This window comes from Urocitellus parryii, chromosome 13 (assembly GCF_045843805.1).
Source record: "Urocitellus parryii isolate mUroPar1 chromosome 13, mUroPar1.hap1, whole genome shotgun sequence".
Classification (NCBI taxonomy): domain Eukaryota; kingdom Metazoa; phylum Chordata; class Mammalia; order Rodentia; family Sciuridae; genus Urocitellus; species Urocitellus parryii.
The window spans coordinates 3869407-3896403 of NC_135543.1; the positions used below are offsets into that span (position 1 = coordinate 3869407).

Here is a 26997-nt window from a genome sequence, read left to right on the forward strand (position 1 = left end):
CCCCCACTGAATAGGAAAGTTTCTATGCTCTTAGGTACAAGCAAATAGGTGGACAACATGAAAATGGGAAACTAAGGTCTTGCCTCAAAGTAAGCAAGTTAGAAATAATCTTTGGTTGTCGTGATTTAATTGCCCTACATCATTTTTATTTGTTCACTCAGTAATATAATGACGACCCTGTGCATTTACCATCAAGCCTGAACACTAGAACATTACATTCCAGATTCTAACATATCCTAAACTTCTGCTTCTAGTGAAGAATAATTACATGCTTAGATATGTTGTGGTTCTTTATTTTAATGTCATTTCCAGCAGTTGGGTTCTTTGAACTAAATGGTTTTCTATTTCATCACTTCTTTAGGTATTACCCACTCACAATGAGCTTTCTGAAATATGTATGCTGGGTTCTCCCACTGGCCAAGTGATGGGCTCTGACAGAATGGTCTCTGAACATACTCAATTTAAACCTGAATTTCTACTGAAACTTACATGGTGCGCTGCTATTCAGGTATCAATAACATTAAGAGTGTTAAATCTATAAAATTCAACAGCTCAGTACTTAAAAAAGAAATCTCTATGTGCAGAAGACACCTTCTTCAGCGTGAAGGAGACCTTCCCAGGCCTATGAGACGTGGAGAAGCTGCTCCAGAGGTGACGGGCATGGAGCCCTGTCTATCCTCCACCACAGCACTCAGCTTCCAGTGCACTTCCATGGTTACACTTCAGGTGAATGTTCTTGGGGGTTTGTTTTTATTTATTTGATCATTTATTTTTGTTGTTGTTAAGAAAACCAAAAATAAATTACTTTGAAATAAATAAAAACAATATTTTCCCATCTCTTCAAAAACACTAAAGCTTTGAAATATGCCTATATACATAAGTATTAATTTAAAAAATAAGCATTAGTGTAATTTCTTTTTTTTTCTTTTTTTTATTGGTTGTTCACAATATTACAAAGCTCTTGACATATCATATTTCATACATTAGATTGAAGTGGGTTATGAACTCCCAATTTTGACCCCAAATGCAGATTGCAGAATCACGTCGGTTACACATCCACAATTTTACATAATGCCCTATTAGTAACTGTTGTATTCTGCTACCTTTCCTATCCCCTACTATCCCCCCTCCCCTTCCCTCACATCTTCTCTGTCTACCCCATCTACTGTAATTCATTTCTCTCCTTGTTTATTTTCCCATTCCTCTCACAACCTCTTATATGTAATTTTGTATAACAATGAGGGTCTCCCTCCATTTCCATGCAATTTCCCTTTTCTCTCCCTTTCCCTCCCATCTCATGTCTCTGTTTAATGTTAATCTTTTCTTCCTGCTCTTCCTCCCTGCTCTGTTCATAGTTGCTCTCATTATATCAAAGAAGACATTTGGTATTTGTTTTTTAGGGATTGGCTAGCTTCACTAAGCATAATCTGCTCTAGTGCCATCCATTTCTCTGCAAATTCTATGATTTTGTCATTTTTTATTGCTGCGTAAAAAAAAGAAGCATTAGTGTAATTTCTGCAGTTACTTTTTCCTTATTGTCAAAAATCTTCTTATCACATTAATAATATACATGAAAAAAGACAAAGACATGAATCTGAAAAGAAAAACATTTCATTTGAAATTTGTTATCCCAGAAATAAGTATACCACTATCTAATTGCAAGAAACTTTGGGCTTAATTGAAATAAAAATTTTTATATGCATGTTGTGTTAAATTTGCTGTTTCCCATAGTGAAAACTTCTTGAATTTCATCATTTAAAAACAATTACTTTTAAAAGTATAAAATGCTATACATAAATATATGTGTATGTGATTCTTTGAAATTTTATAAACATTAATACATGGTGGCTTCACCAGCTGCAAACTGAGAAGAGAGCATCTTTAGTATCACAGACAGGAAAGCTACCAACTATCCAAGTAATGCACTGAGGTTGAGCATGCATGTTACATACAATTTTAATCACATAATACAGTTCCAAAAACTTCAAACTGTGACTACAGATCATGAATTACACTAAATGAAAGTAAGTCTTGAGAACGAAAATTTCAATGAAGGTTTTAATATCCTGAGTCCATTGATAATTATGACTGTCAACTCCTCTCTCAAAAGATCAAAGCTCAAGAGAAAAAAATTGAGGATTATCCCTCTAGAAATGAACTAAGTAGCCTGAAGCCAGGAAATGTATCTTTTTAAAAGAAAACAAACCAGTATGTGCTAAGTGGTACTTCAGCCTTCTACAAAGAAAGAATTGACTATGTGGGATATAATCTAGGGAAAGCTTTACAGAGTGTGACAAAAATTGACCCTTGAAAAAACATACACTCTGACCCCAGGAAGAAAAATGGGGAGAAGTGACTTTCAGTAGGACAGTGAGTGAAAATACCATGCAGAGTCTGCTTAGATGTCTTCTCATTTCACCTTGACCCACCTTTTCCTATATTGAGCTTACTACCTTAAGCAGTACCTAAGAAATCATTATTCATAAAACAAGAAGAGACCATGATTTGATTAAAATGGATGGAAATAGATGTTTCCCTGAAAAACAGATCTTTATATTGACATCATATGCTAGAAACATTTTTAAAATGAAATTAAGTTGATTCACATGAAATTAACAATACTTGACTGTTTTTAACCTGTTGAATGTCAATTTTATATGATTCAAATGGAGAAGTATTAATAGCTTTGTAAGTACCAGGGCAATGATTCTTTTTTTTTCTAATTATCTTTATTTTATTTATTTTGTTGCGGAGCATTGAACCCAGTGCCTCACACATACTAGGCAAACGCTCTACCACTAAGCCCCAGCCCCACTGGAAGTGAGTAAAAGATCAGCTGAAATGAATGATGGACATTCTGCAGAACTGCAGGGTGATTATGAGACAAAGAAGTCTCCTGTGGAGCTTCAAGATCATCTTACTTTCTCCTGTGAGTGCAAATGTGAGAAAACACTACACTGAGTACAGAGTCCCTTTCTTCTAACCTCACAATAGATCATGCAGATGATCCCACAAAGAATTCAGGAAAAAACTATCTTAGAAAATAGTCTATATTAAGCCTTCATTTTGTCTATCATAGCACTACAGCATAAATAGAAAACTCATTTCTTATCTCTTAGAATGGATGACCAATTTGCTTTAATATGACCTGACAAAAATCACTTCCAAAAAGTTCTGTTTCCTGAAAATTCCTCAGAAAAAAGTTAATTTGGACTTTTATAAGCAAAAGACATCATGAATATAAAAGAAACTCTCACAAAGAAGTCAGTTAATATATAATGAAACTGTACCAAAGTTGGTAATTAAGCATAATTGAAGGCTACAGTGAACATATAGGCCTTTGTTCTCTTTAATACTGGTACTGAGTGGGAATTGAAGATAAGCACTTAGGGCATATTTTAGTCAGAGTCCAGATGTATAAGCCCCAATGTTCTAAAAGTAATTTAAGTGAAATAAAAGGAGAGAATGACAAAAAATATTCAAGATGCAAGCTGAGAGAAAACACCTATGTTCTTAAAAATTCAAAAGAGCAGATATTCTCAAATCAAAATTTGAGAGTACTACTGGAATACATGGTAGCAGAAAAAGAAATGAATTAAAAATTAATTTGTTGCATTAAACATTAATGTATTATTACATGTAAAAGCAACTGGAACATTCATACTAGTAAAATTCTACCTCAGTACCTCTATAGAATTCAGTTTTACCTTTTTCTATGTAAGAATGAAATAAGAAATGAAATAAAATAGATGTCATTTTAGTAAGGATTATCAAATATAAACCACATATCTGTGACCTAATAACTTATGAACTAGTACTGGATAAGATGATTATAACGCATGCAATATTACTAAAATCTTTGGGTTTCCTTTTTAAGGCAGGGAGACATACCTATAACAAAGGTATTGTGTAAAGGATAAAAGAATGTCTAACCTAATATTTCATTTACAGATATTTCTATACATTTATATAAATTAACTCTTTATCATCTAATGTTCCATAGAAATTTGATGAAAAGGATCAATAAAAGTTGGAATAAACAAGAAAGGAACTCAGAGAAGACAGGCCTCAGATGGGACTTAAAACAAATATATGTTTTGAAGTGTTCCAAGAGAAGTGGAATGTTGAGTAAATGTATTGCAAAACCTGTGGAACCAAATAAGAGAAGTGAGAAGGAAAGAATCTGTCCACCAAAATACAATGGATGATTAAAAGGCTTATTTGCAAGTGGGTCAGCAAAGTGAATTAAGGGAGAAAGGAACTGAATGTGTCGCCAGGCAGGTGAAAAGCCCAGGGAGCAGCCAGGGGAGGTGAGGAGCTCAGCACTGGTGTCTCCACACAAGTGCCAGTATACCTGCCCACCACCTTTCCCTGAAGCTCATCTTCCACACTGTCAGAGACATAGTTCTACATGTTCTCAACCATACCAGCTTCCTTTATGCAAAGAGTAAAAGAACATTGGCAAAGCCACAGTCAGGCCTCTCAGCCTGATTCCAGCTAAGTCTCCAAGTGTCATCCTCAGAGTCCCAAAATCCTTCCTCAAGAAAATCATCTCACTGGTTTCTATTTCCTAAAACAGTGTAAACACATCTCTGGGATCTCATTTCTTCCCTTAGGTCCCTTTGCCCAAGCTGTATTCAAGGTCCCTGAGCTCTCAAAACAGGGGATAAAAACAATCACATTCTTAGTCTGGCATGGTGGCACACACCTAGAATCCTAGCAACTAGGAGGCTGAGGTAGAAGGATCTCGAGTTGAAAGTCAAGTGCTAAGCAACTCAGTGAGACCCTGTCCCCAAATAAAATACAAAACAGGGCTGGGGATGTGGCTCAGTGGTCCAGTGTCCCTGAGTTCAATCCCCAGTAATGCACCCCCCAGCCAAAAAAAAAAAAAAAAACAAGCCTCATGAGGACTTTGATATGCTCTAAGGCCATGCTTCACTTCAAACACAGCCCTATACAAAGGGCTTTTATAAATACCCCAGCTAAAGAAGCACCCTTCCCACCCACTCCCTGGAATAGCACCATGTTTTACTGGCATCAGAATCTAACTCTTGATAACATTCTTCTTTCCTTTATGTATGTGTTATATCTCCATCCATGAACAACAAAATTAAGGTTCACGAGAAGGAAGGCTATGTCATCTTCAAGCACTGCATCCCATCTACATTTTGAACAAAGTAATGAATATACTAAAGTTTGCTTAAAAATAAATAATCAGTGATGAATGACATGTCCTTATTTACCATCACTCCATAAAAGCCCTCAGGCAGGAGTACCCGCTCCCTTTACTAAAAGTGTTCACATCTTATGGAAAACTATATTTAAAACCATAGTATGTTCTAAAGAATATGAATCATATAATATGCATGTTTACTTAAATGCCTAGGAAGAAAACACATAAAAATTTGTGGACATAAAAATGAAAGGATAAATATCAGAAAAAAAGGTAGGAAAAAAATCTTAACTTCTGTTATATATACTACTTTCACTTAAAATTTCACATTTACTATCATAAGCATTTCTTTTAAAGCAAAAACACATTAATTTATCAATATAACCGAGATACACTAAAAGAATCAGTATTTTTGATACAGTCAGAGACCCTGGTACAAAAGGGGGGGAACCTCCCTGACTGGGGTGGGGAGGACGAAATAAATGTGTCTGAACACCAAACTCTACAAGGAAGCAGTATTCAAAATTCTAGGAATAAGAAACCACATGGAAGCAATACACAGAACTGTACAAAATTTTCATAGGTTAGGACACTTAAAAACTATCTAATGACAGGACTAAACAATGTTCAACAAAGTGCCCCCAAAAACAAGTTGCTAAAGATATATGCACTTCCAGAAAAATATTGACTTGACTTTTAAAAAAATTCCAATTGCAAAACTGCTCTTGAATTATGTGGTTTTGATTTATGTAAGGTTGTTAAAATATATCGCTCACATAAAATGGGACTTTCCCTTAAGGGAAAAAAAGATGAAACTGGAAATAACAGTAGTAAATAAAACACATTCCCTGAAGTCCTTCCCACTTGCTAGAGATGGATCACAATTTTGGCCCTGAGCTTCCCAGCAGTAAACATAAAGAGGAAAACTCAATTATATACATCATTCGCTACTACCCAAGACTAAAATGACAAATTGTTTCAGAAAAGCAGAACTTCCTGGAATAGAGACCAGAGAGAAATCACTTCCCTGAGCCTTATGACAAAGACATGACACATTTTCATCAACATCATCCCAAATACTATATTTTCAACAAATATGAGTTACTGTGGTTACTTCTTAAAATATTCTTGAATTTAACTCATTGTCATAATAACTAAATGTATAATTGTTAAAGTCAATTATATTAAGAAAACAAAAACAACACATAGAAGGAAACAGGAAGAATGAGAGGATAGAACTGAAAGCAGATTAAGAAATGAATGAAAGGAATGTTTCCAGAATATTAAAGTGAATTATCTAAAACATGGGATACAGATAATTTGTGTAGCTTTTGACTATGCATTGATTCTGGAGTAAAGCTCGTGTTGCTTCCTGAGAGCTGAGGGGCCCAATGGAGATGACCTGAAGTGGAGGGTTCTCCACTGCCCCAGAGATGAGCAATGGAATCACAAGCAATCTTGATATTCTACACAATTGATACTTACTTGTTAACTTTCTCCTGGAAAACTTAAAAGCAGAAATTAAACCAAATATCCATTTCAGTAGTAAGACATAACTCATAAAGTAACTACAACCAAAAAAATCCACATTATCAATGCAATTTAGAAATACTTCACAAATCTCAGCAAGAAAACAGCACTTGAAATATGAACTATTATAATATATTGTTGGTTGAAGCTAGTAAATGCAGAAAGAAAGTTTTAAAAATCATAACCTGGGCTTTGGATGAACTGATGTGACTCCTATCTACCTTGCCATGGAGAATGATTATCTCAAAAGGCAACCTCTTTACTTTTTAATAATAACCATGTCATAAAAGCACAGGATATCATTTATATTTAACTGTCCACAAATGGAGATATGGTAGAAGATGGAAGAAAGGCAGTCCTGTGCCCCAGCAAAACTAGTTTTAAGTTAAATCCAACACCCTCCCAACTTAGGAAAACAAACTTGGCAAGAAAATGGAAAAAAAATGTCCATTTTTTTTTTTATCCACTTTAGTCCACAGAGCTGTTTCTTGTGTAAATATTTTTAAAGCAGAGAGGAGTCCATAAACACTTTATTTTTCCTAAATTAACCCTCATGGGGGACAAAGAAAAAGAAAAAAAGATTGCAAACCATGAATAGGAAGGAAGAAATGAGAAAAGACAACCAGTAAGTAATGGGTCAATAAGAGAAAGAGAGCCTAAAAAGTCTTGGAATACAAGCACACTCCAGAATGATCAGAGCATGGAAACAGCACATGGAATATAATGGCAACACACCCATGAGAACAAGTCACCATGCCAAAGAAACATAAAACAGCAGGAAAATCGTCCTTTAATAAAAGAAGCCATATACAATGAGAGAACATACTTAAAGTTGTTTCTTTAAAATGAAGCAACAACTAAAACTTAATAGGACTTAAGCATATAAACAGAATTTCTTCTAATAAGAAAAATTTTAGTCTACTATTCTATTTAACATCAGGCTTTTTATAAAATATATTTCACTCACATGATGTAATCTGTGTTTCTAAACAACCCCAGTACCCTTGGTACAGAATTACCAATCACCATGGTAGGTGCAAGCAGGCGTGCTTTTCCCAGAAATGTTTGTGTTCTGCAAGATATTTTCAAATTTTGTGAAGAGTGTGAAGCTTACATCTAAACTGAAAAAGCAGAAAACAAGGATGATGCTTCTATGTAATTTTAACGTACAAACTTTTCCAGACAAAAAAAGAGAAGGAAGTGAAATGACTTTCAAAGACCTATGTAATTCCTGTCTCATATTAGTGCCTTAAAGGACAATGGAACAACCATCAGGGCTGCCTGTCTTGCCTTCCCACAGTGAAAACCAATGGGGGTAATGGTTTTATTAACCAACAGTATCAAAGATGCAGTTGAAAGGAAGACAGCTAACACTGAATCCCTAACATCTGAGAAAAGAGGAGAGGCCAACTAACACTAAATCCCTAACATCTGAGAAAAAAGGAGGGTCCAGCACAAGTTGGAGGGCTGCCAATTTGAATGACCTTGAAGGAAATTCCATAGAAACACTAACTAGCCCAGAGCCTGCACACACCCCACAGCTGTGCTGACAGTAAATGACTAACTGCAAGCAAAGACTTTAACAGACACTTCCAAATATGGCTCCACAGAAAAGACATTGAGGTTCAGATGTAGATACTCACTGGTAAAGGCACAGATACATTTCTTTTGGCTACATAACTGTTAAATGCTTATATTTCAAAAGACACTTTCTAATGTGAAAGCCATGTGTTCATTAGCCTTCCAGAGCATTACCTACACAGACCTTTCCTGATCATACATACACACACATACACACACACATACACACACACACACACACACACACACACACACATCAAAAACTAATATGTCAAATAGGGGATTCTGAGCAAACCTTCCCTCCTATTTACGCAGGCATTCAAAGCCCAGCTGATTCCAGGCACTGAATTGTACATGCCAGACAGTTCCACAGTCGTAGACACCTGGCACTCACAGGAGATGCATTTGCAATGGCTGCTCCATTGTGGTGTTCTTAGATTACTATGAATGAATTCAAAGAGTTATAAAGATATTTGGCTAACTTTCAATACAAAGAGAATTATTCATTGGAAATAGGAAACACTGGAATGAACATGCCAATAAATTAGAATTTATTATTTCAGGAAAACAATTGGATGGTTAACAATTAGTTGTTTGTTTTTAAGTGTGAAAGACCTCAGAAATACTGTAATATATACTACCATAAAAAAGTTAGTGCTAATTTAAGGACCCTAGGTACATATATGATTGCACATATGGTACAATGCTACATCATGTACAGAGAAATGAAAAGTTGTGCTGCAACTATGTACAATGAATCAAAATGCATTCTGCTGTCCTATATACCTAATTAAAATAAAGAAATTCTTTTAAAAAAGAACTATGTTCTTACAGAAGCCATAACTTCAAGTGTTCATGAAGTGTCAAAAATTTTTGAAATTATTTAGTAATAGTTTTCTAGTGATAATCATGCTGACAAAATGTATAAGTTCATCAAATTTTACAGTATAAAAATTAATTTTTAATAAATAATATTTTTGCATATATCAGTCAAACTACAAGGCCTAAATACTTGCAAACAAAATGCATTATTAATTTAATTGTCACAGTCTATTTAACCAACTTCTATTACTATTTGCCCTAATATTCAATGCATTAGAGGAAAGAATCAAATTCAAAATGTAAAAAGTAAACTGATCACACTGTCTTGGAGAATTTAAAAATATAGCAAGTTTGCAAAATTACAGTCAAAGCATTAATGTTTCAAATAGGTAAGGAAAATATTCAATTTAATTGAGAGAACAGTTATGCCCCAAACTGGAGTTTCAGCATGCTGGCAGAGTTTCCTTACTTCCTAAAACCATGGAAATAAAACAAAAAGAAGCCTTTTGGCATTCCTCAGGCTGATTACAGAACTAAAATGATAGTCTCCTCTAGCTACAGTTGCAGATTTTTTATAAAATTATATTTCAGTGGAAGTTAGGAAAAACAAGCCTCTTCAGTAGGATAAACATTCAAAAATATCTGGTTTAGATGAATAGTGCCACTTGGAATATTAAAAAGTAATAATCCAGAATGTAGGTGTATTTTCCAATCTTAAATTTGTTTCCTGATTTTAGGGCAAGAGGAGAAAGCCATTCAATCTTTCTGCTATGGTTTGAAAGTGGAATGGCCCCCAAAGGACCATGTATTGAAGGCACCACCAGTCTGTGGCACTACTGAGAGACAATAGAAATTTTAAGAGTTGAGGCCTAGTGGAAGGAAATCAAGTGACTAAGGATGTGCTCAGCCTTCTCGACCACACTCCCCTTATGATACACTGTGATACCATAGGCCCAAAGCAATCAGGCTCAGCATCCACCAATGGTCAAAATTTCTGAAACCCTGATTCAAAATATACATTTCTTCCTTTTTAAGTTGACTATGTCAGGTATTTGGTCAAGGTAATAGAAAGTTAACTAGCATACTTTTTCTAGCTTTTTGGTCTCCTTTTATATATTTAGAACTAAAATAAGTGAAAGATGCCTGAAATACATAGGAAAAAAATAAACAGAAAAAACAATGGCAAAAATGTGATTGAAAACAATGTCAAAATATTGTGGCTCAGTGATCAAGTGCCCCTATGTTCAATCCCTGGTACAAAAAAAAAAAAAACACAACCTCTTCTGCAGAAAAGTCAAGTCAAACTCCTCAAAAACACACAAAATACCAAAGGAGCATTTTACATTTTTTAAAAGGGCTATTTAACCCATACAAAAAAGGCTGAGGAGGCTTCACTCTTCAGATCACAAGAAGAATTTGCATCATTATGGACATTTTAATATAGTACTAGAAACTAAGGTTTCCAGGAGTGTCTGGGGCATTTGGATATCATCTTGGGGCACTGAAAAGAAGCTGGCAATCTACACTATATATAAGGGAAATGGCAGTGCTCATGCTACACCTGAGTGAGCTGCACATTTTAAAGGCTTAAAAATTTCAAAAGTAGCCAGCTCACCTGGTAACTGAAACTGCTCTATTTCAGTTCACCTAATATAATTAAGTCTATGAGATGAAGCTAATTATGATACAGTACCAAGAGACAGAAAATCTGGCAGTTGATGACATAATAATTGTAGTGTTATTTTTCATGACATGGCAACTGTAGTATTATTTTGGTATGTTACAAGATGTATTTCTTTTTTTAATATCAGCAATATTTAAGACTACAGTAAGAATTCAAAAATGTTATTTTAAAACTCCAAAGTTAAAAATACAAAGTTTGGTTTCACATATTTAGTTTAGCACATGCAAAAGTGGCTACAAAGGTTGATTCCCTACAATTTAACTCTTCAGTGCTTGAAAATTGTTTCAAAGTCCCACAAACACTTCAAATATTTCCAGACTGCAATTTAATAAAAAAAAATTAATGTACACCGTTATATTTTTCTGGGAAGATGACATAAAACACTATATCCAACAACAAAATACCACAAATGCAAACTAAAATGGACTGACTTGATAAAAAAATTCTAAAAAATCATGTTGATAAAGAAAGCCTAAAATAATAATTTAATTATATTTGTTAAATAAAAAAATGGAAATTACCTTTCTTTTGGGGTGCCAACTCCATGTTTGCCTAGCAGATGAGTATTTAAGTGCTTCTTCATTACAAAAGCAACCCTAAAAAATAAATGAAAGTAATTATAGAACTAAAACTTGGCTTTCTACTAGATATCTATATAGAAAATATTTAAGGATAATACCAACATATGTTTATATTCAGAAAACATGAAAATGCATACCATAGTGGCATTTTTCTTAAACAAAAAGCTTGTTATTGCATATGTTGTAATACTTGGAAAGCAAAGGAAATAACTGCACTGAAACTGACTGGTTCATTTTCTTACCTGGGTTTACTGCCAGTGACCAAATGATCAAAACAATGACTACAGTTTCTTAGTACCTGTCTCCACTGAAAGTTGGTAGGAAAGATAAAGAAGGACTTCAATATAACACTCACTGCCCCCTAACCAATCCCATACTTTCATTATAAAATGAATTTGATACAATATTGTTCAATTAAATATTTAAAGGCTTACAAATTAGTAAATGAAGAGTTTTCATGAAGCTTTCATAAAATCATGGTAGCGATTTGCAGAGGGGTTTTTAAACTATGTTTACTGTGTCTCCAGAACCAAAAAAAAAGAAAAAATGCTTTACTGCTAGAAAATATAAATAGCTAAAACAAAAAGTATTACCTGACAAATTATCTTATTTTACAGAAGAATCAGTTTACTTAATTTGATATTGCTTACATAAATATGAAATGGACAGGAGTCAGCAGCCAGTGCATGGAGCACCATTCTTCTATTGAACACGGTACAACATCAATTTAGTTATGTCATGTGATTATTTAAAACAATTTAGTTCCCACTTAGAAGCAACAAACTAAGATGGCACTCTTGATAAGTAAAAGAAAAAAATTACTGTTGTAACTTTCAGTGAAAAAGGGCTTGAAAACATTTTTGTTAATTATGTATTACAGCTGTCCTTCATAAAGTTAATTACTAATAGCTGAAAGGCAACAGAATCTATTTGCATATGTACATGAAAGGCATGACATATGCAAAAATATGATTTTAATTAGCATTCTATGATATGAAAGGCTACAAATCAAATTGGCATGTTATAAGATTCTTAACATTAAACACTGAATTCATCTGGTCATGTTTGCACAATGGGCAGCCTAAGACTGTAAAGTACAGCCGTCTCACAGAAGAGACGTGCATCAAAATCCAAGAACAAGATAATGACTAAAACTGTGAATGCTTCTTTGAATATCTAGTCTATTTTGTTTTTGTTTATATAATATAAGGAAACTTTGGTTTGCAGGACAAACTAATAATCCTGAATTTTTAAATGACTGTGACTTCCTTATGCATTTAATATGCTTACATTAACTAAAAATAACATTCATTCTTTTTATATGTTAGGCAATAATAACTATGAACAATACACACTCCATAACTATAAATAACTAGTCACACCATCAATCATTAAAATTGAAGGATAATTACAACACTAAAAGTAAAAACTATGTTAATATTAAATACTGGGAAAAAATAGTACAAGATATTCTATATTTTGTTTCTGCTTGATTGGCATAAAATTAATTTTTCATTTCCTTCAGAAGGAATATAGTAATAAGAGTCCATTTAAGTCACAAGTTCCCTACTGTCCTCCATTTTTGTATAATTACAAAAACATAAAGCTAATAGCAAAGAACAAAGGTTAAAAACCCAAAGTTGCAAAGTGCAGCTTATTTACATGAGCAAGTATAATTTAAGATATATGAACTTGGAAACCACAGTGCAGTTTGTAATACAGTAAAAATTATTAACTAAAATGTTTAATACAAAAATATTATACTGAAGACAGAAAAGAACTAAACAGGGAGGGAATTTTTTCACTTCATATCATGTTATAACAATTGCTAAATGTCTAAAGCTAAATATCTTGAGGAATAACAATTTATAATGTTAAATCACATTCAATTATGCTCAAATGCAAAGCATTTATTCACCCAAAATTTGAACTTAAGTATGTATTCTCCATACTTGGAATAAAGTATGAGTAGTGCAACAGTCTCAATATGATCCTCAGTTAAAAACATGTAAGCCAATTATGACTGAATAGCATAAAATTACCAACTGATATAATATTGCCAGCAATGTGTGATCATTGAATACAGGCTCTCCTTCACAGCCATTGAAATATTATTTTAACATAATTTTAAAATGTAAAATCTACACAGTATGAGAAATAAAACCAAACCTCTATTCTCCAACTTAAATGCTTTGCGTTTAAGAAATACTCATGCATCTCTATCTTAATTCCCTGCCTCAGTACATTAAACACTGTGTGTTAGCTATAGGTGGGTTCTGCACCTAAATGGAAAATCTGACCATTAAAATCATACCTTCCTGGAGCTTCATCCTACTACCATATAGCTCATGAAAAGATAAAGTGGCACTAAACCCGTAGCACAACTCTTTCATGGCACTGCAAGTCATCCATGTAAACATTCAATTCATATATTTATTAAGGATCTACTATTATACAATGAATGGTTCTAGATAGCTCTGAAAGTCCCTGTGCTCAGGGGAAAAAAAAAACACCTAGCCAAAGAGACAGGCAACAAGGATAGAAAGAAAAGGAACACAGAAAGCATATTAAACACCAGAAAGTAGTAGGAAGAAGGAAAAACAAAAATCAAGAAGGAGGCTCTGAAATGAGAGTGAAGGGTTGAAATTTTTCTTTCTTTTTTTTGCGGGAGTGGGGAGGGTTTAGCATTGTGACTTGTAAAAAAGAGGGAGATGGTGCTGGGCACTCAAATAAACAAGCACAGAGATCCTAGCAGAAGGAAGAGCACCACAAAGCCCGGAGGTGGGATGAGAAGCAGTGAGATGGAAGTATGGAGTTGCAGTAACATAAACGGGAGAGCAGACTAAAAAGGAGAGAGAAGGCTGCACCTCAGGAAAGTGAGAGTGGCAGCCCTGCAAGCCACAAGAGCTTTGGCTTGTATTCTGGCAGAAAAAAATCAACAAGGACACCTCAAAGGAGAAGAGTCCTGTCCAACTTACACTTCAACAGGACTCCTTTGGCACAGAGAGAGGGGTAGAGGAGTCCTTTAACCAACGTCTCTTGTAATAATCCAGGTAAACATGGCGGTGTAGAAGAATACTGATGAGAGGCGGAAGTTACATTTGTTACTAAAGCCAACCACACTTTCAAGTGCACTGCATGTGGAATGTGGGGTCAAAAAAGATCAGTGTTTGCTTTGGGAAAAAATAAGCTGGTCCATAGGAGACAAGTTCAGGACATGTTCAATGAGGACATAAGAGTCCACATGGAGCTGACTGCTAGTTAAGAGCCAGACTCATGCTAGAACTGTACTCACTGAGGCTATGTATAAGCCCAGGGTCTGACCAACTGAAAGAATACCCTTGATTATTTAAAAAAAAAAAAAAAAAGTTTTGAAGTTATGATTGTTTTGCTAAAATAGCATCACTTAAAATGGTTGTTGTTTTTTTTTTTTGTCAAGGGCAATACAGAAGTAACATTTACAACTACCTTCCAAAAATGAATAATCCTTATTTTAGTTTTTATTTCAAAATAATTTTGTGCACTATATAGCACATAATACATAATATACTATAATACATTCATTCCTACACTGTATAGCATGTAATAAAAATCTGTTAAATCCTGTGAAATTATTAAATTATAACTTAACTGGTCTATTAAAGTAAATAAAACACAATACCATAAATAGAGAGAAAAAGATGTGAGAAGCAAAAAAAAAAAAAAAAATCTGAGCTCAACATACTAGCATCTCCTCACTCACAAACGTGTGTACAGAAGTATGTCTAGTGCAGGGGCCAACGCCAGATCTGCCAGGCTGCTCCTCCCACTGTGCAAGCAGGGGTGATGTTGTAGCAGGATGTCCTCCTGAAAATTAGTTGTCTTTATTTCGCATCTCCCACTCCCATCTTTATTTCCATGTCCTTATTTCACATCCCCCACTTCCATTAGAAAATCAGGTGCTCCTCACAGAAAGCCTGTGGGGTATAATTTCCAACTCCCAGAAAATCTCTGATGAAGAAGTAAATCCAGGCCACTAGATTACAGGAAAGACAAACTATAAAGTATTGCTCTTAGAAATTCATCCACATACACTAATCCAGTAAATTTAAAGAAAATCTCTAAGTCAAGTGTAGAAAGATACAACTCTGACATATGTACAACCCCTAATCCCTATGGTCCTACTGACAAATTTGCAGTCTTCTTTCCCTTTCTACAACCACACATCACACGCTTCCCAAAGAGCTGGGCAGAGCACAGGTGTCAAAGTGAATTAAACAATCACATCATTGACAATTTTTAATCTCTGCTAGCTAAAGCAGCAGGAAACAAAAAAATAAAAAATAAACACACACGCACACACACACACACACACACACACACACACACACACAAAAAGATAGCAAGACCAGCAGTTAAAGTTTACTAGAATAGAAGAATCAAAGTACTCTAAATCCAAAATTGCTTTTGGCCCACAAAAAATGGCCAAAGCAATACTTCACAGGAGTTTAATGAAAGTTAAAGAAAACAATTCTACAATTACATGTAGCATGAGAGCAGCTAAAAGAGCTCAATACTAAAACTTGACTTTAGCACTGCTCTCATTAATCCTTGTTGGTGAGATGGTTACATCTAGAGAAAAATACAGATGTTCAGTTGAAGGATTTTAACTCCAAAAGAATTCATTACTCTGGACCATAAGTGAATTTGCATAAAAGCTGAAATAAAATTTCAATTCATGTATATAAAGCTATCTAGAAAATCCAGGTACTAGTGCTCAGTGATAGAGCACTTACCTAGTATGCTCAAGGACCTGGGTTCAATTCCCCAGCACCAGGTTAAAAAAAGAAGAAGAAAATCCAGATGAAAAGAGCTGACCAATATGCCCCTTCAGACAACAATACTGCTATGAGAAGTTCATTTATTAAAGATATAATCAAATCAGATACCTACCTCTCCTTTTGTTACTTCCTAAAAGGGGTCAGATTCAGGGAGAAAACATACATAAATAAGAGAATTAGAATAGCAACTGGCAAAGAATAACGAGACATCACACACAAAGGTGTCAAAAGAGTAAAACACTACTGATACTCTCCCTCATGTAAATGTCGGTAATCATTGTGTGTATCAAGAAAGGCCTGGAAGTGTGTATGACATTTTCTAAACTTCCTGGACCACAGCAAATATATATGAATCTAAAAGGACTTCAGGACACACTTGAGAAAATTCTTACAATAGTCAGTTTGGACTGTTAATTCAAAACATCTATGACTAGGTAATTGATAAAGAACAAAAAATTATTGCTTAAGTTCTGGAAGTCAAGAGGTCCAAAATCAAGGAGCCAGATTCAGTGTCTGTTCCTCATACATGGCACCTTCTATGTGTCCTCTAATACTGGAAGAGGCAAATAGATTCCTTCAAGGCCCTTTCACAAGGGCACTAATCCCATTAGGGAGAACTGGGCCTTAACAAATCTTACAGGTTACAACGGCCTCACTTCTTTATTAAACTGCTATAGAAATCAGTCACTAAGGAGGGCCAGGAGCCAAGAGAGGTAAGTGGCCTTGAGAAAAAGTCTACCTTGAAGCCTCCAAAAGGGGATACAGTCCTGAATGTAATTACTTTCCTATACATCCATCCAATTGTATCAACAGAAGGAAAACTTTCTGTTACTTATAAATGCAATATTTACTACTTCCTTAAAATCTCTAATGATGTGGTTTCTAGGAATAGTTCTTTTAAACTATTTGATCACTTCCTACTCCTCAATATTGTCAATTCTTACTCCTCATCTGATCAATTATGGTGATAATTTTATTCATATATATATATTTTTTTTTATTTCACAGATAAAATTTATTTAATGAGCTTCAAGTATAAACTCATCGTGGATGGCTTTAAAACATGCACCTTCATCCATGACCTTCCTGGGGAAGTCTTATCTGACCTTAGGACATACCCAATACTCAGGCATTGTCTTTCCTCACAGATGAGCTGCTGCAGTCACCCTGATTGTATCAGTTTTATACCACCTTTCCTGTTCAGTAATCTTACTTTCATGAGCCTATGTCATTAACTGGTTCTTCAAAATATTTCCATATCAAGAATGCATTTGTTTCCACTTTAATTAACTAGATCAAATCATCATGTCCAAGTGAAACACTTCAAGGTACTCTCTACTACTATTCATCCCAATATCACCATCACATATAGTCCTAGATAAACATGTTCAGACCATACTTCAACTCAACAAAACATGAAGTATTTCATTCTGATTAGATAAAAGCCCATGTCCTGAGCAAGCAAATCACAATCCTCAACAGTCATTCAAAACCAGATATTTCAATTCCTAGAACAGGTCCTCAAACAAGAATGAGAAGAGGTCAAAACACCAACATTCTCATCTAAATGCTCAATAACAGTGACACAATTATAAAAGAATGTTATACAATAAATAAAAATACACAAAACTTGTCATGAGAGATTTTAAAAGGACAGAAATATGACATACAATATAATCCCATTCATGTGGGATCATGTACATTTTTGTATTCTCACATATACATATAAAAACATATATGAACTAAACAGCACCCAAAATTCACTGATATCACTGTGTTTCTCTAGAATAAGTAAAATTTTGTATTTAAAATAATAATAAGCTTTACAGTTTGCAGACCATTTTTGATACTTCAATGTTCCTAACAACAACATGAATACATGGTACAGAGATTATCAGCTCACCTTAAGAGGGGAGGGAACAGGGGCCAAAGAATATAAGTAACTCTGACTTTTTCAAGAAAATGTGGAAAAGAAGCTAAATACCAAAACTAGAATTCAGGACTGCTGACCTTTATGCAGTGCTCTCACTACCATGCCAACTTCTTAAACTATAAAATTAATAAATTAATAAAAGATTAAAGCCTCATGCAACTTAGTAAGACCCTGTCTCAAAATAAATAGGGCTGGGGAGCTGGGGTGCTCAGCGGCAGAGCACTTGCCTAGCATGCGTGAGGCACTAGGTTGGAACCTCAGTACCACATAAAAATAAAACAAATAAAATAAAGGCATTTTGTCCATCTACAACTACAAAAAAATAAAATAAATTTTAAAAATAAATAAATTAAAAAGGCTGGGTATGTTAGGCTCAGTGGTTAAGCATCCTTGGGCTCAACCCCCAGAATAATAATAATAATAAATAAAATGAAACTGATATCGATTTCTAAAACAGTATCCAAATGAGATAAAATGCATTGGTTTTACCAATATAAAATAAAAAAGGCATTTTACCTTTTAAGTATTGAAAATTAAGCACATATTATGGTATAATATGTTATACAAAATATATGAAACAAAAACTGACATAAAATAACTACAGACTTCATCTTTATAATGTGTAAAATTAAATACATTGTACTAATCCTAAATATATTTGTAAGCAAGTTCCAAATTATATTTTTAACCAGGACTTATAGAATGAATTTTTCTATCCATTTTTCTTAATTACTAATGAACACATTAAGTTAAATAAGATAAAATTCACTTTAAAAAAAAACAAACAAAAAAGTATTTAAATTGATTAAATATTTTACCTTGCAAATATAGGGGACAAAGGTAGAAAAATAAATAAATAAATAAATAAATAAATAAATAAATAAACAAACTGTCCATCTACAACTACAAAAAAAATAAAGAGATTTTAAAAGGACAGAATACAAGATTTGTTTACTTGAAAATTGATAAATTAGCAGCTATTAAAAAATATTTAATAATTAAATTTTAAATTCTTTTTTATCAAATTATTGCTAGGCCTAAATAATTATGTCTTTTAATGTTTTTCAAATGTCTTCTGCCACACTTACTGTGAATGCCATGTTCTTCTTAATGATCACAAAGACTCCACCACTGCCACACTTGACATGTACCCTTCTCTATTTATGAAAAGTAATATGTTTCAAAAGCAATCCATCAACATTAAAAAATTTAATGTACAAAAGGATCCTTTACTACAAGTATAATTATTATTTTCTTGTATGGTTCTGCTACTAAATGAAAATAAATGCGGTTATGTTTATTGACACTCCCTAGGAAAAGATAAAACGTAGAAAATTTTTGTTTATTCATAAGAAACAAACTTTTCTAAGTCTAATATCTCTCCCATGAGGAAGTGTTCTGTGCACAGAAAAACAGCAGCATGCTTTTAGATACTATGAAATGCCAGCCACAACACTAGGAAGCATTCCTTCAAGAACTCAAAAAGCTGAAGTCTCCCCCACGCCCTGCCCCCACACTTTCCTATACTGCAAAAGAGAGGAAGACTCTTAGGAAGGCAGTAGTCCTTTATTTTAAAAGTTAATGCCATTGTAATTTAAGGGATTATTCATATAAAAATGTAATTATTATTATTCTCAGAACTATAAATAATTTACTTTAAGATTAACAATATATTGTAGACTTCCAAATATTACCCACATTCTAAACAATAATGAAAGCAATCAGAAATTAGGGTTGTACTAGGTTTTTGTTAATTTTTTAAGAGAAAAGACTGCAAAGCTGTTGAGTGCTTCAATTACTCAATTAACTTCACCCTGACAACATCCCTGTGTTACATATGAAAAAAACCTGAGGTGCACACACATTAACTCACTCCCCAAAAGCAGCACAAGCAGTAAGTAGCACCCAGAACACAGCTCCCAAACTAGACCTGATCTCTACACTATCCTGCCTCTCTGTCCTTTGAAATGTAATGCAGGTAAGGCCTGATTTTACGTGTCTTCTACAATTTTTTTTAAACTAAAAAGCCATTTTTCATTAAAAAAAAATCAATGAAGGGAGTGCATTTTATTTTCTGGGTTCAAAAACACAGATAACAATACAGAGAAAAAAGTAAAAAAAAACTGGTTCTAGTCTAGGTTTTGCCAATTAACAGTGTCACTGCCTTGGTCAGAGCCATAAAAATAAAATATAAGATGAAACTACTGATACCTTAATTGTTTAAAAAATACAATAAATTTAGTAAATAACTATATTCATGATAAACCATAAGAACAAGGATTGCCCAATCAATGAAATTCCCAGAGAGGGTATTAAAACAAATGATGTTAGATATGTTTATGAATGGTTACAGTGTTTCAGGAAAGGGAGGAAATATGAATGGAAAGTCCTTAATAATAAGCCACACTCACTGAAAATGTTCTGAAGGAGTTAAATAAAGAAACCTTTGCCTGAAATTACCTCAACTCTTCTGAAGAGGGCAAATCACCAAGTAGTGAGACTTTGTTAATGTCAGATATTATTCTAGAAGTGAAAGTGTTAATACAGTCAAAAGGAATTGAAATATTTATCCAGGAGTGTTTTGTACGAGAATTCACGAGCAGATACGCCAAGAAGGAATATCAGAGGCTCACCTGACAGTGGCAGTGCTAAGAGCAAACCAGGGATCAAAGGCACTTGGGATGAATCTGGTCCCACTGGGATTGCTAAGGATACCATCTCTCCCCTCGAAGGCTGTGAAGAAGAGTAAATGGGAAGTATGGCCAGGCCTTTCTATAGTGCCTACAGCACAAGAAGTCTCAAGAACTGTGACCTCAGAGAGATGGTGATGATAAGAAGACCCTAGGAATAGGAGCAAAAAACATACTGCATCTGTGAACTGGATTAAAGGACTCTATAAATCTAACTTTCATCTTATTAGGATACAGATACCTAGCTCATAGAGCCATTCAAGAACTTAAAAATATGGGCCTAGGGGTTGGCTCAGTGGTAGAGCACTTGCCTAAAGAGTGCAACAAAGGCCCCAGGTTCAAGCTGGAGCACGACGAAAAATGATAATAACAAATAAATAGTAAAGTCCAGGCTTGGTGGTGCAAGCCTGTAATCCCAGCAACTCTGGGAGGCTGAGGCAGGAAAATCACCAAGTTCAAGGACAGCTTCAGCAATTTAGCAAAACCCTAGCTCAAAATAAAACATGAAAAGGGCTTGTGGTGTAGCTCAGTGGTTAAAGCACCCCTGGGTTCAATCCCTAGTACCAAATAAATAGCAGTGATATTAACCACTTTAGTGACGGAATACCAGGTGCCAAATAGGAAAAGATGTCTAACACAGATTATCAGATATAAAATCAAAAATATAACAGATACAGAAAAATGTAACTTCAATTTTTAAATGAGAAAACTGAGCCACAGGTGGTGGCATGGATCTGTAACCCCACCTATGTGGGAGGCTGAGGCAGGCAGAGCACCAGTTCAAGGCTGGCCTGGGCAACACAGAAAAAGAAAAAGGCAGGGGTAGCACAGTTTAACTAAATATAGCAAAGGTTATAGCAAAATAAATCTGTATACAGTACATGGTAGCCTAGAGTAAAATGCCTAGATATTTCAAGGAAATAAAGTAAGTCTTAACAAATGATTGCTATTAATAAATTAAGACTCGCTTCCTACTGAAGCATGTAATTCTGGTATTGTCTTCATTGATTAAATGTACAGGAACTAAAAAACACAAGGGTGTTTATGTCAAGGAATAAAACAGCAATCGATACATCCACCAAAAAAGGGATTTCCACCTTTACATGTAATTTGTTTTCAAGTTTCTTCCCTGATATTTTATGCCAGTTGACAATACAATAACATATCTTGCAGCAAATGACAGTGAATGAGTGGTAAGCAACAATAGATTCCAGCCCTCTCTAAGAGGGACCTAGGACTGGCCAAGCCTAACAGAACTGGCACACTGTTGGTTCTGAGCTCTACACATGACCTAACATCCAGGAAGAAACGCTACTGGGTGATTTCACTGAGGAGATTGACAGTGTAGGATGCTGAGCTATCCAATAGCACATTTCTAAGACAGGAGCAGGCACTTCTAGTTGAAAGGCAATTTTGGAAAAGATGGCCTTCAAACTATTGTTTAAAAATATGATCTGGTACACAAAAAGCATACACAAATTATAATATTTATAAAACAGAACTTAAGTGTTAATACAAATTTGATATATTTATCCAACATAATTATATTGAATTGTTTATAAATAAAAGTCCAAAACTGAGAATTTCAAATTATACAATCTACATGTGAATACATTTACTGTATCTGCATATAAAAGAATGCTCTGTATCTTGTATCAAGGTTTACCTGTCTTTAAGATATGTGTCTTTTATATAATACAATTATACAGAAAATTTGAACAACAAAAAATGTGATTTAATAATTAAATTTTATAGAACTAAGTTTCATCTGTATGCAGTGGTCTGGCAAGCATATCAAAACCATGCAGCATTTAAGGAAGACCATCCTCATCATCCATTACTGTTGCCTTTGAGAGAAGCCCAAGTCCCAATTAATAGGAGTTCTGCCTAAATTACATTCCTTTACCAATTTATATTTTTTAAAAATGAACAAAGAGAAATAAGAAAGACTTGAGAACCTCTAAAATAACAAAAGTCATAATCAATTTCTTTCCCACTATTAGACCCCTTCTCATCTAAACAATGCTACCTCTGTAACTCAAGCTGCAGATAACAAAGAAGAAATGTAAACTTAGAAGAATGAAAATCCACAAAAACAGAATGGCTCAGATACTCCATGTGTGGCAGGTTGGCATGCTCAATGTAGGCTGGCTACCAGTTTCATATTAGGCAGAGGTAACATTCCTTTTGCCCTAGTCAGAGATCGAATATGCTTAAGAAGACATGTATGGAAACAAAGCAGAAAAGGACAGAGGGCAGGGGCTCAGTACTGACAACATAGGCAGGCCCAACCCATTTCCCAAACTGTGCCTCTTTGGATACATGTGTCAATTCAGGGAAGGCCACGTGATTCCTGTGTAACACTGGTAACAGACTAGAAGCAGCATTCTCTCACATCATCCTAAGGCCAGAACCAAGGCTGCCACTACTTTCAACATTCTGGTTTCTACATCAGTTTCTCCAATTTGTACACCTCAAATGTAAATTAAGTAATTTAGGAAGGAACTCGGTTTCTACAGAAAAAAAAAAAAAGCACCACAATAAGAGGTGTGGGCTATTCTCCTGCTCCTGGGTTCATCCTGTTCTTGTTCACCCAAGCTCATGTTCTGACTCACTTCTTAACTGCCTGCAGAGTAAATTTTAAGTTCTAACATCATATGCAATAAAAAGGCCTACAAAGGGCTGCCTAAAATGCTCCCACAGTAAGACCAAATTCTGTAACAAACACATTACCTTCATTCATGCAGTCACATACCATCACACAAGACACACACGGAGAGAAGAGAATTTGTACATGTACCACATGTGCCACAAATGTGTGAGTGAATCCCAACTGGTTAAGAATTTACAAGATAAAATAACAGGAACCACTTAACCCTTCCACTTCAAACAAACAAAAATAATCAACAAAATATATTAAAAAATTGTTAAGATATATTCCATCAAGCAAAGAAAGACAAGGAAAAAATATAAGGCAAGCAATGAAGTAGGAAATGATGACCTATACTGAGGAAAAAAAAATAATTAAAACCAAAAAAGAATAAACACATCAAAATGAATGGACAAGGATACTAACACAATTCCAAAAAAACATATACCAAATAATCAAAAAATAGAGGCATGGCAGATTTTAAAAGGCCCAAACTAAATGTCCTTAAATAAAAACTATAATATAAGCAATAATACATCAAAAGATCAAATTAATGAACTGACAGATTGGACATAAAGAAGATTAGTGAACTTAAACCGGAAACTAAATCATCACAAACAGAAGCAAAAGGAGAAAAGAGGATTTTAAAAAATGAAAACATCAATAGTAAGTTATTGAGCAATTTCAAGGGATGCACTTGGTATGTCAAAATATTCAAGTTGAGAAGAAATATTTGAGGAAAAATGGTCAATATATTTATAAATATGATGAAAACAACAAACTCACAGATGCAAGAATCTCAACCAATTGGAAACAAAGCAAACATAATCAAAACCAATGATAAAGAGAAAATCTTGAAAAATAGCCAAAGAAGAAAGACATGTTATGTACAATGATAAAATGATGTACATTTACAAACAAAAAGAAAGCAAGGAATGAACAAAATTCACAACTCATACTATTTTAAAAAGTTAACCAAACCGGATTATAGGCCTTACAGGTAAAAAATCAAAAACTTAAATTTCTAGGAGAAAACACAAAGTGTGACATAGGCCAGGCAAACATTGTTGGATATTACACAAAAAGCAAAATTTATTAAACATCAAACTTAGGAATTTAAGTTTACATTTAAAAATTCTCCACTTCAAAAGAAAATAAACCCACAAAGTGATAGCAGACACTTGCAAATTATATCTTTTATCAGACTTGATATATTATTACATCTAGAATATATACAAAAATTTCAAAATAAGAAGAAATAAACCCATGTTTAAAAAGGGACAGAAGATTTTAATAGACATTTCACCAATGAAGTAAGGCACATGGAAAATAAAGCTCACAAAACATGGTCCAAACCATTAGAAAAATACAAAGAAACCAAAAGGGGACTCTTATTAAACATATCAAGGAGGAATAGCTAAAACTAAAAAGATTGACAATTAAAAGTTTTGGCAAGTGTGTGAAAAACAGGAACACGCAAACATTTGCGGTTAGAATGTAAACTTGATACACATTACAGAAAAATCTTGAACTCGTGAACATACACCAAACATGAATCAAAGCCTACGCTCACATGTTAGCAAGAAAAATCAAGGACTATTGCCACACAAAACATGCATATAAATATTCATTACACTGACAAAAATTTTCAAACATTGACACAAACTTGAAATAACACAAATGCCCATCAGGAGGGAAACAGATAAAACAATGTACAAAAGAAACAATATAATTCTACACAGCAATAATGAGGAGCTAAGTGTCAATACAAAATACATAACAGATGAAACTCAAAAATAGCAAAACTAATAAATGAGGCTGGGTAAAAAATATTCAAACTGTATTATTCCATTTCCACAAGATTTTATAAAATGCAGGTTAAGTGACAGTAGCAGAGGCAGATGAGAGGTTGCTGGGTTATGAGAGATGGGGATGGGGGAAAGATTACATAGGAAAACATGGGAATTGAGACAGCAATGGATACACACATTAATGTGTATGTGGTAAAAATTTTATACAGATTAGCTGGGCCCAGTGGAACACATCGTAATCCCAGCAGCTCTGGAGCCTGAAACAAGAGCACTGAGTTCAAAGCCAGTCTCCACAAAAGCAAGGCGCTAGGGAATTCAGTGAGACCCTGTCTCTAAATAGAAAACAAAATAGGGCTGGAGATGTGGCTCGGTGTTCAAGTGCTCCTGAGTTCAATCTCCGGTACCAAAACAAGGAAAAAAAAAAGAAAAAGGAAAATTTATGGAGATTAAACACATATGGCATGTGTGTACATATATGTATACATGTATGTTTTAAAATTCACCAAATTGAACATTTAAAACATGTACATATTTCTGTAAAACAAGAAATCTTCTTTCTTCTAAGTCAGGTTAAAGAGAACACTGACAAAAAGAAGTCCATTTCCAAGGACACATTCACTAAAAATTTAATTAAAAAACAATAATGTTTTATTATATGATTATAAAGGAATAATAATCCCTTTTGATTCTTCTTAGTATTATTTTATTCTTTTGATTTATAGAGCATTAGAGTGAGTCCTCAATTATATGATGTACCCGTATCATTACAGAAGGGTAGTTAGGGAACATTTTACAAATGGAGAGATGGTGAAAACAACTTATTCAGGACAGTCTGAGGATTATGAACCACAGGTGAAACAATCAAAATCATGGCATTTGCAGGTAAATGGATGAAGTTGGAGAATATCATGCTAAGTGAAGTTAGCCAATCCCAAAAAACAAAGACCCCATGTTCTCTGATATGAGAGTGCTGATCTATAATGTGGGGGGTGGGGAGAGCAGGAAGTAAGGATAGATAAGGCAAAGGGGAGGGAGGGGAATGAAAGGGGGATGGGGTAGGAAAGATAGTGGAATGAGATGGCATCATTACCCTAAGTACATGTAGGAAGGCACGAATGGTATGGCTCTACTTTGTGTACAACCAGAGAAATGAAAAATTGTGCTCCATTTGTGTACTATGAATTGAAATGCATTCTGCTGTCACATATAACTAATTAGAATAAGTAAGTAAAAAAAATGAGGGCAGTGGAATAGGGGATGCACAGGAAAAGAAAGTAACTTCTTTGGCTTTCCTTTCTAAAACTATAACTTACTGACAATTGCAGAGCAGCTTTCTTACAAACACTAGCGATTTGGAAAGAAATTATATGTAAACAAAAATGTTCAAGGAGAAAGATTTAGAAAAACAGATTACTTCTAGAGTTCCTGCTTTATTTGGTGTTCTCAGTACACTGGGGGTGTATTACATGATGCATATACAGTTTAAAAAGCAACAATTACAAAAAATGTAGAAAGTTTAAGGACTGAATGAAGTTCCTAAAACTTTAAAAGTAAAATAATGAAAATAATTCAGGAGTTTTCTGCAGTTAAAAAGACTACAAGTGGCAACCAGGCTACACAGAAGAAAACAAGATACAAGACCTTATGGAGGAGATATGTTGGGATTCTTAAGTTATATCAAAAGGAAAGAATTTGTACATGGGATGAAAAATATATCTCAAT

The 26997-nt window shown here is 34.3% G+C and overlaps 1 protein-coding gene across 1 annotated transcript in view; it reads right to left on the minus strand.

Moving 5' to 3' along the window:
• Positions 1 to 26997, minus strand: part of Znf407 (zinc finger protein 407) — a 425149-nt gene that overhangs the window by 245328 nt on the left and 152824 nt on the right. Inside the window, exon 4 of the mRNA XM_026388679.2 lies at positions 11312 to 11386. Within this exon, the coding sequence (XP_026244464.2) occupies positions 11312 to 11386 (75 nt within the window). The remainder of the gene's footprint in view (positions 1 to 11311; positions 11387 to 26997) is intronic.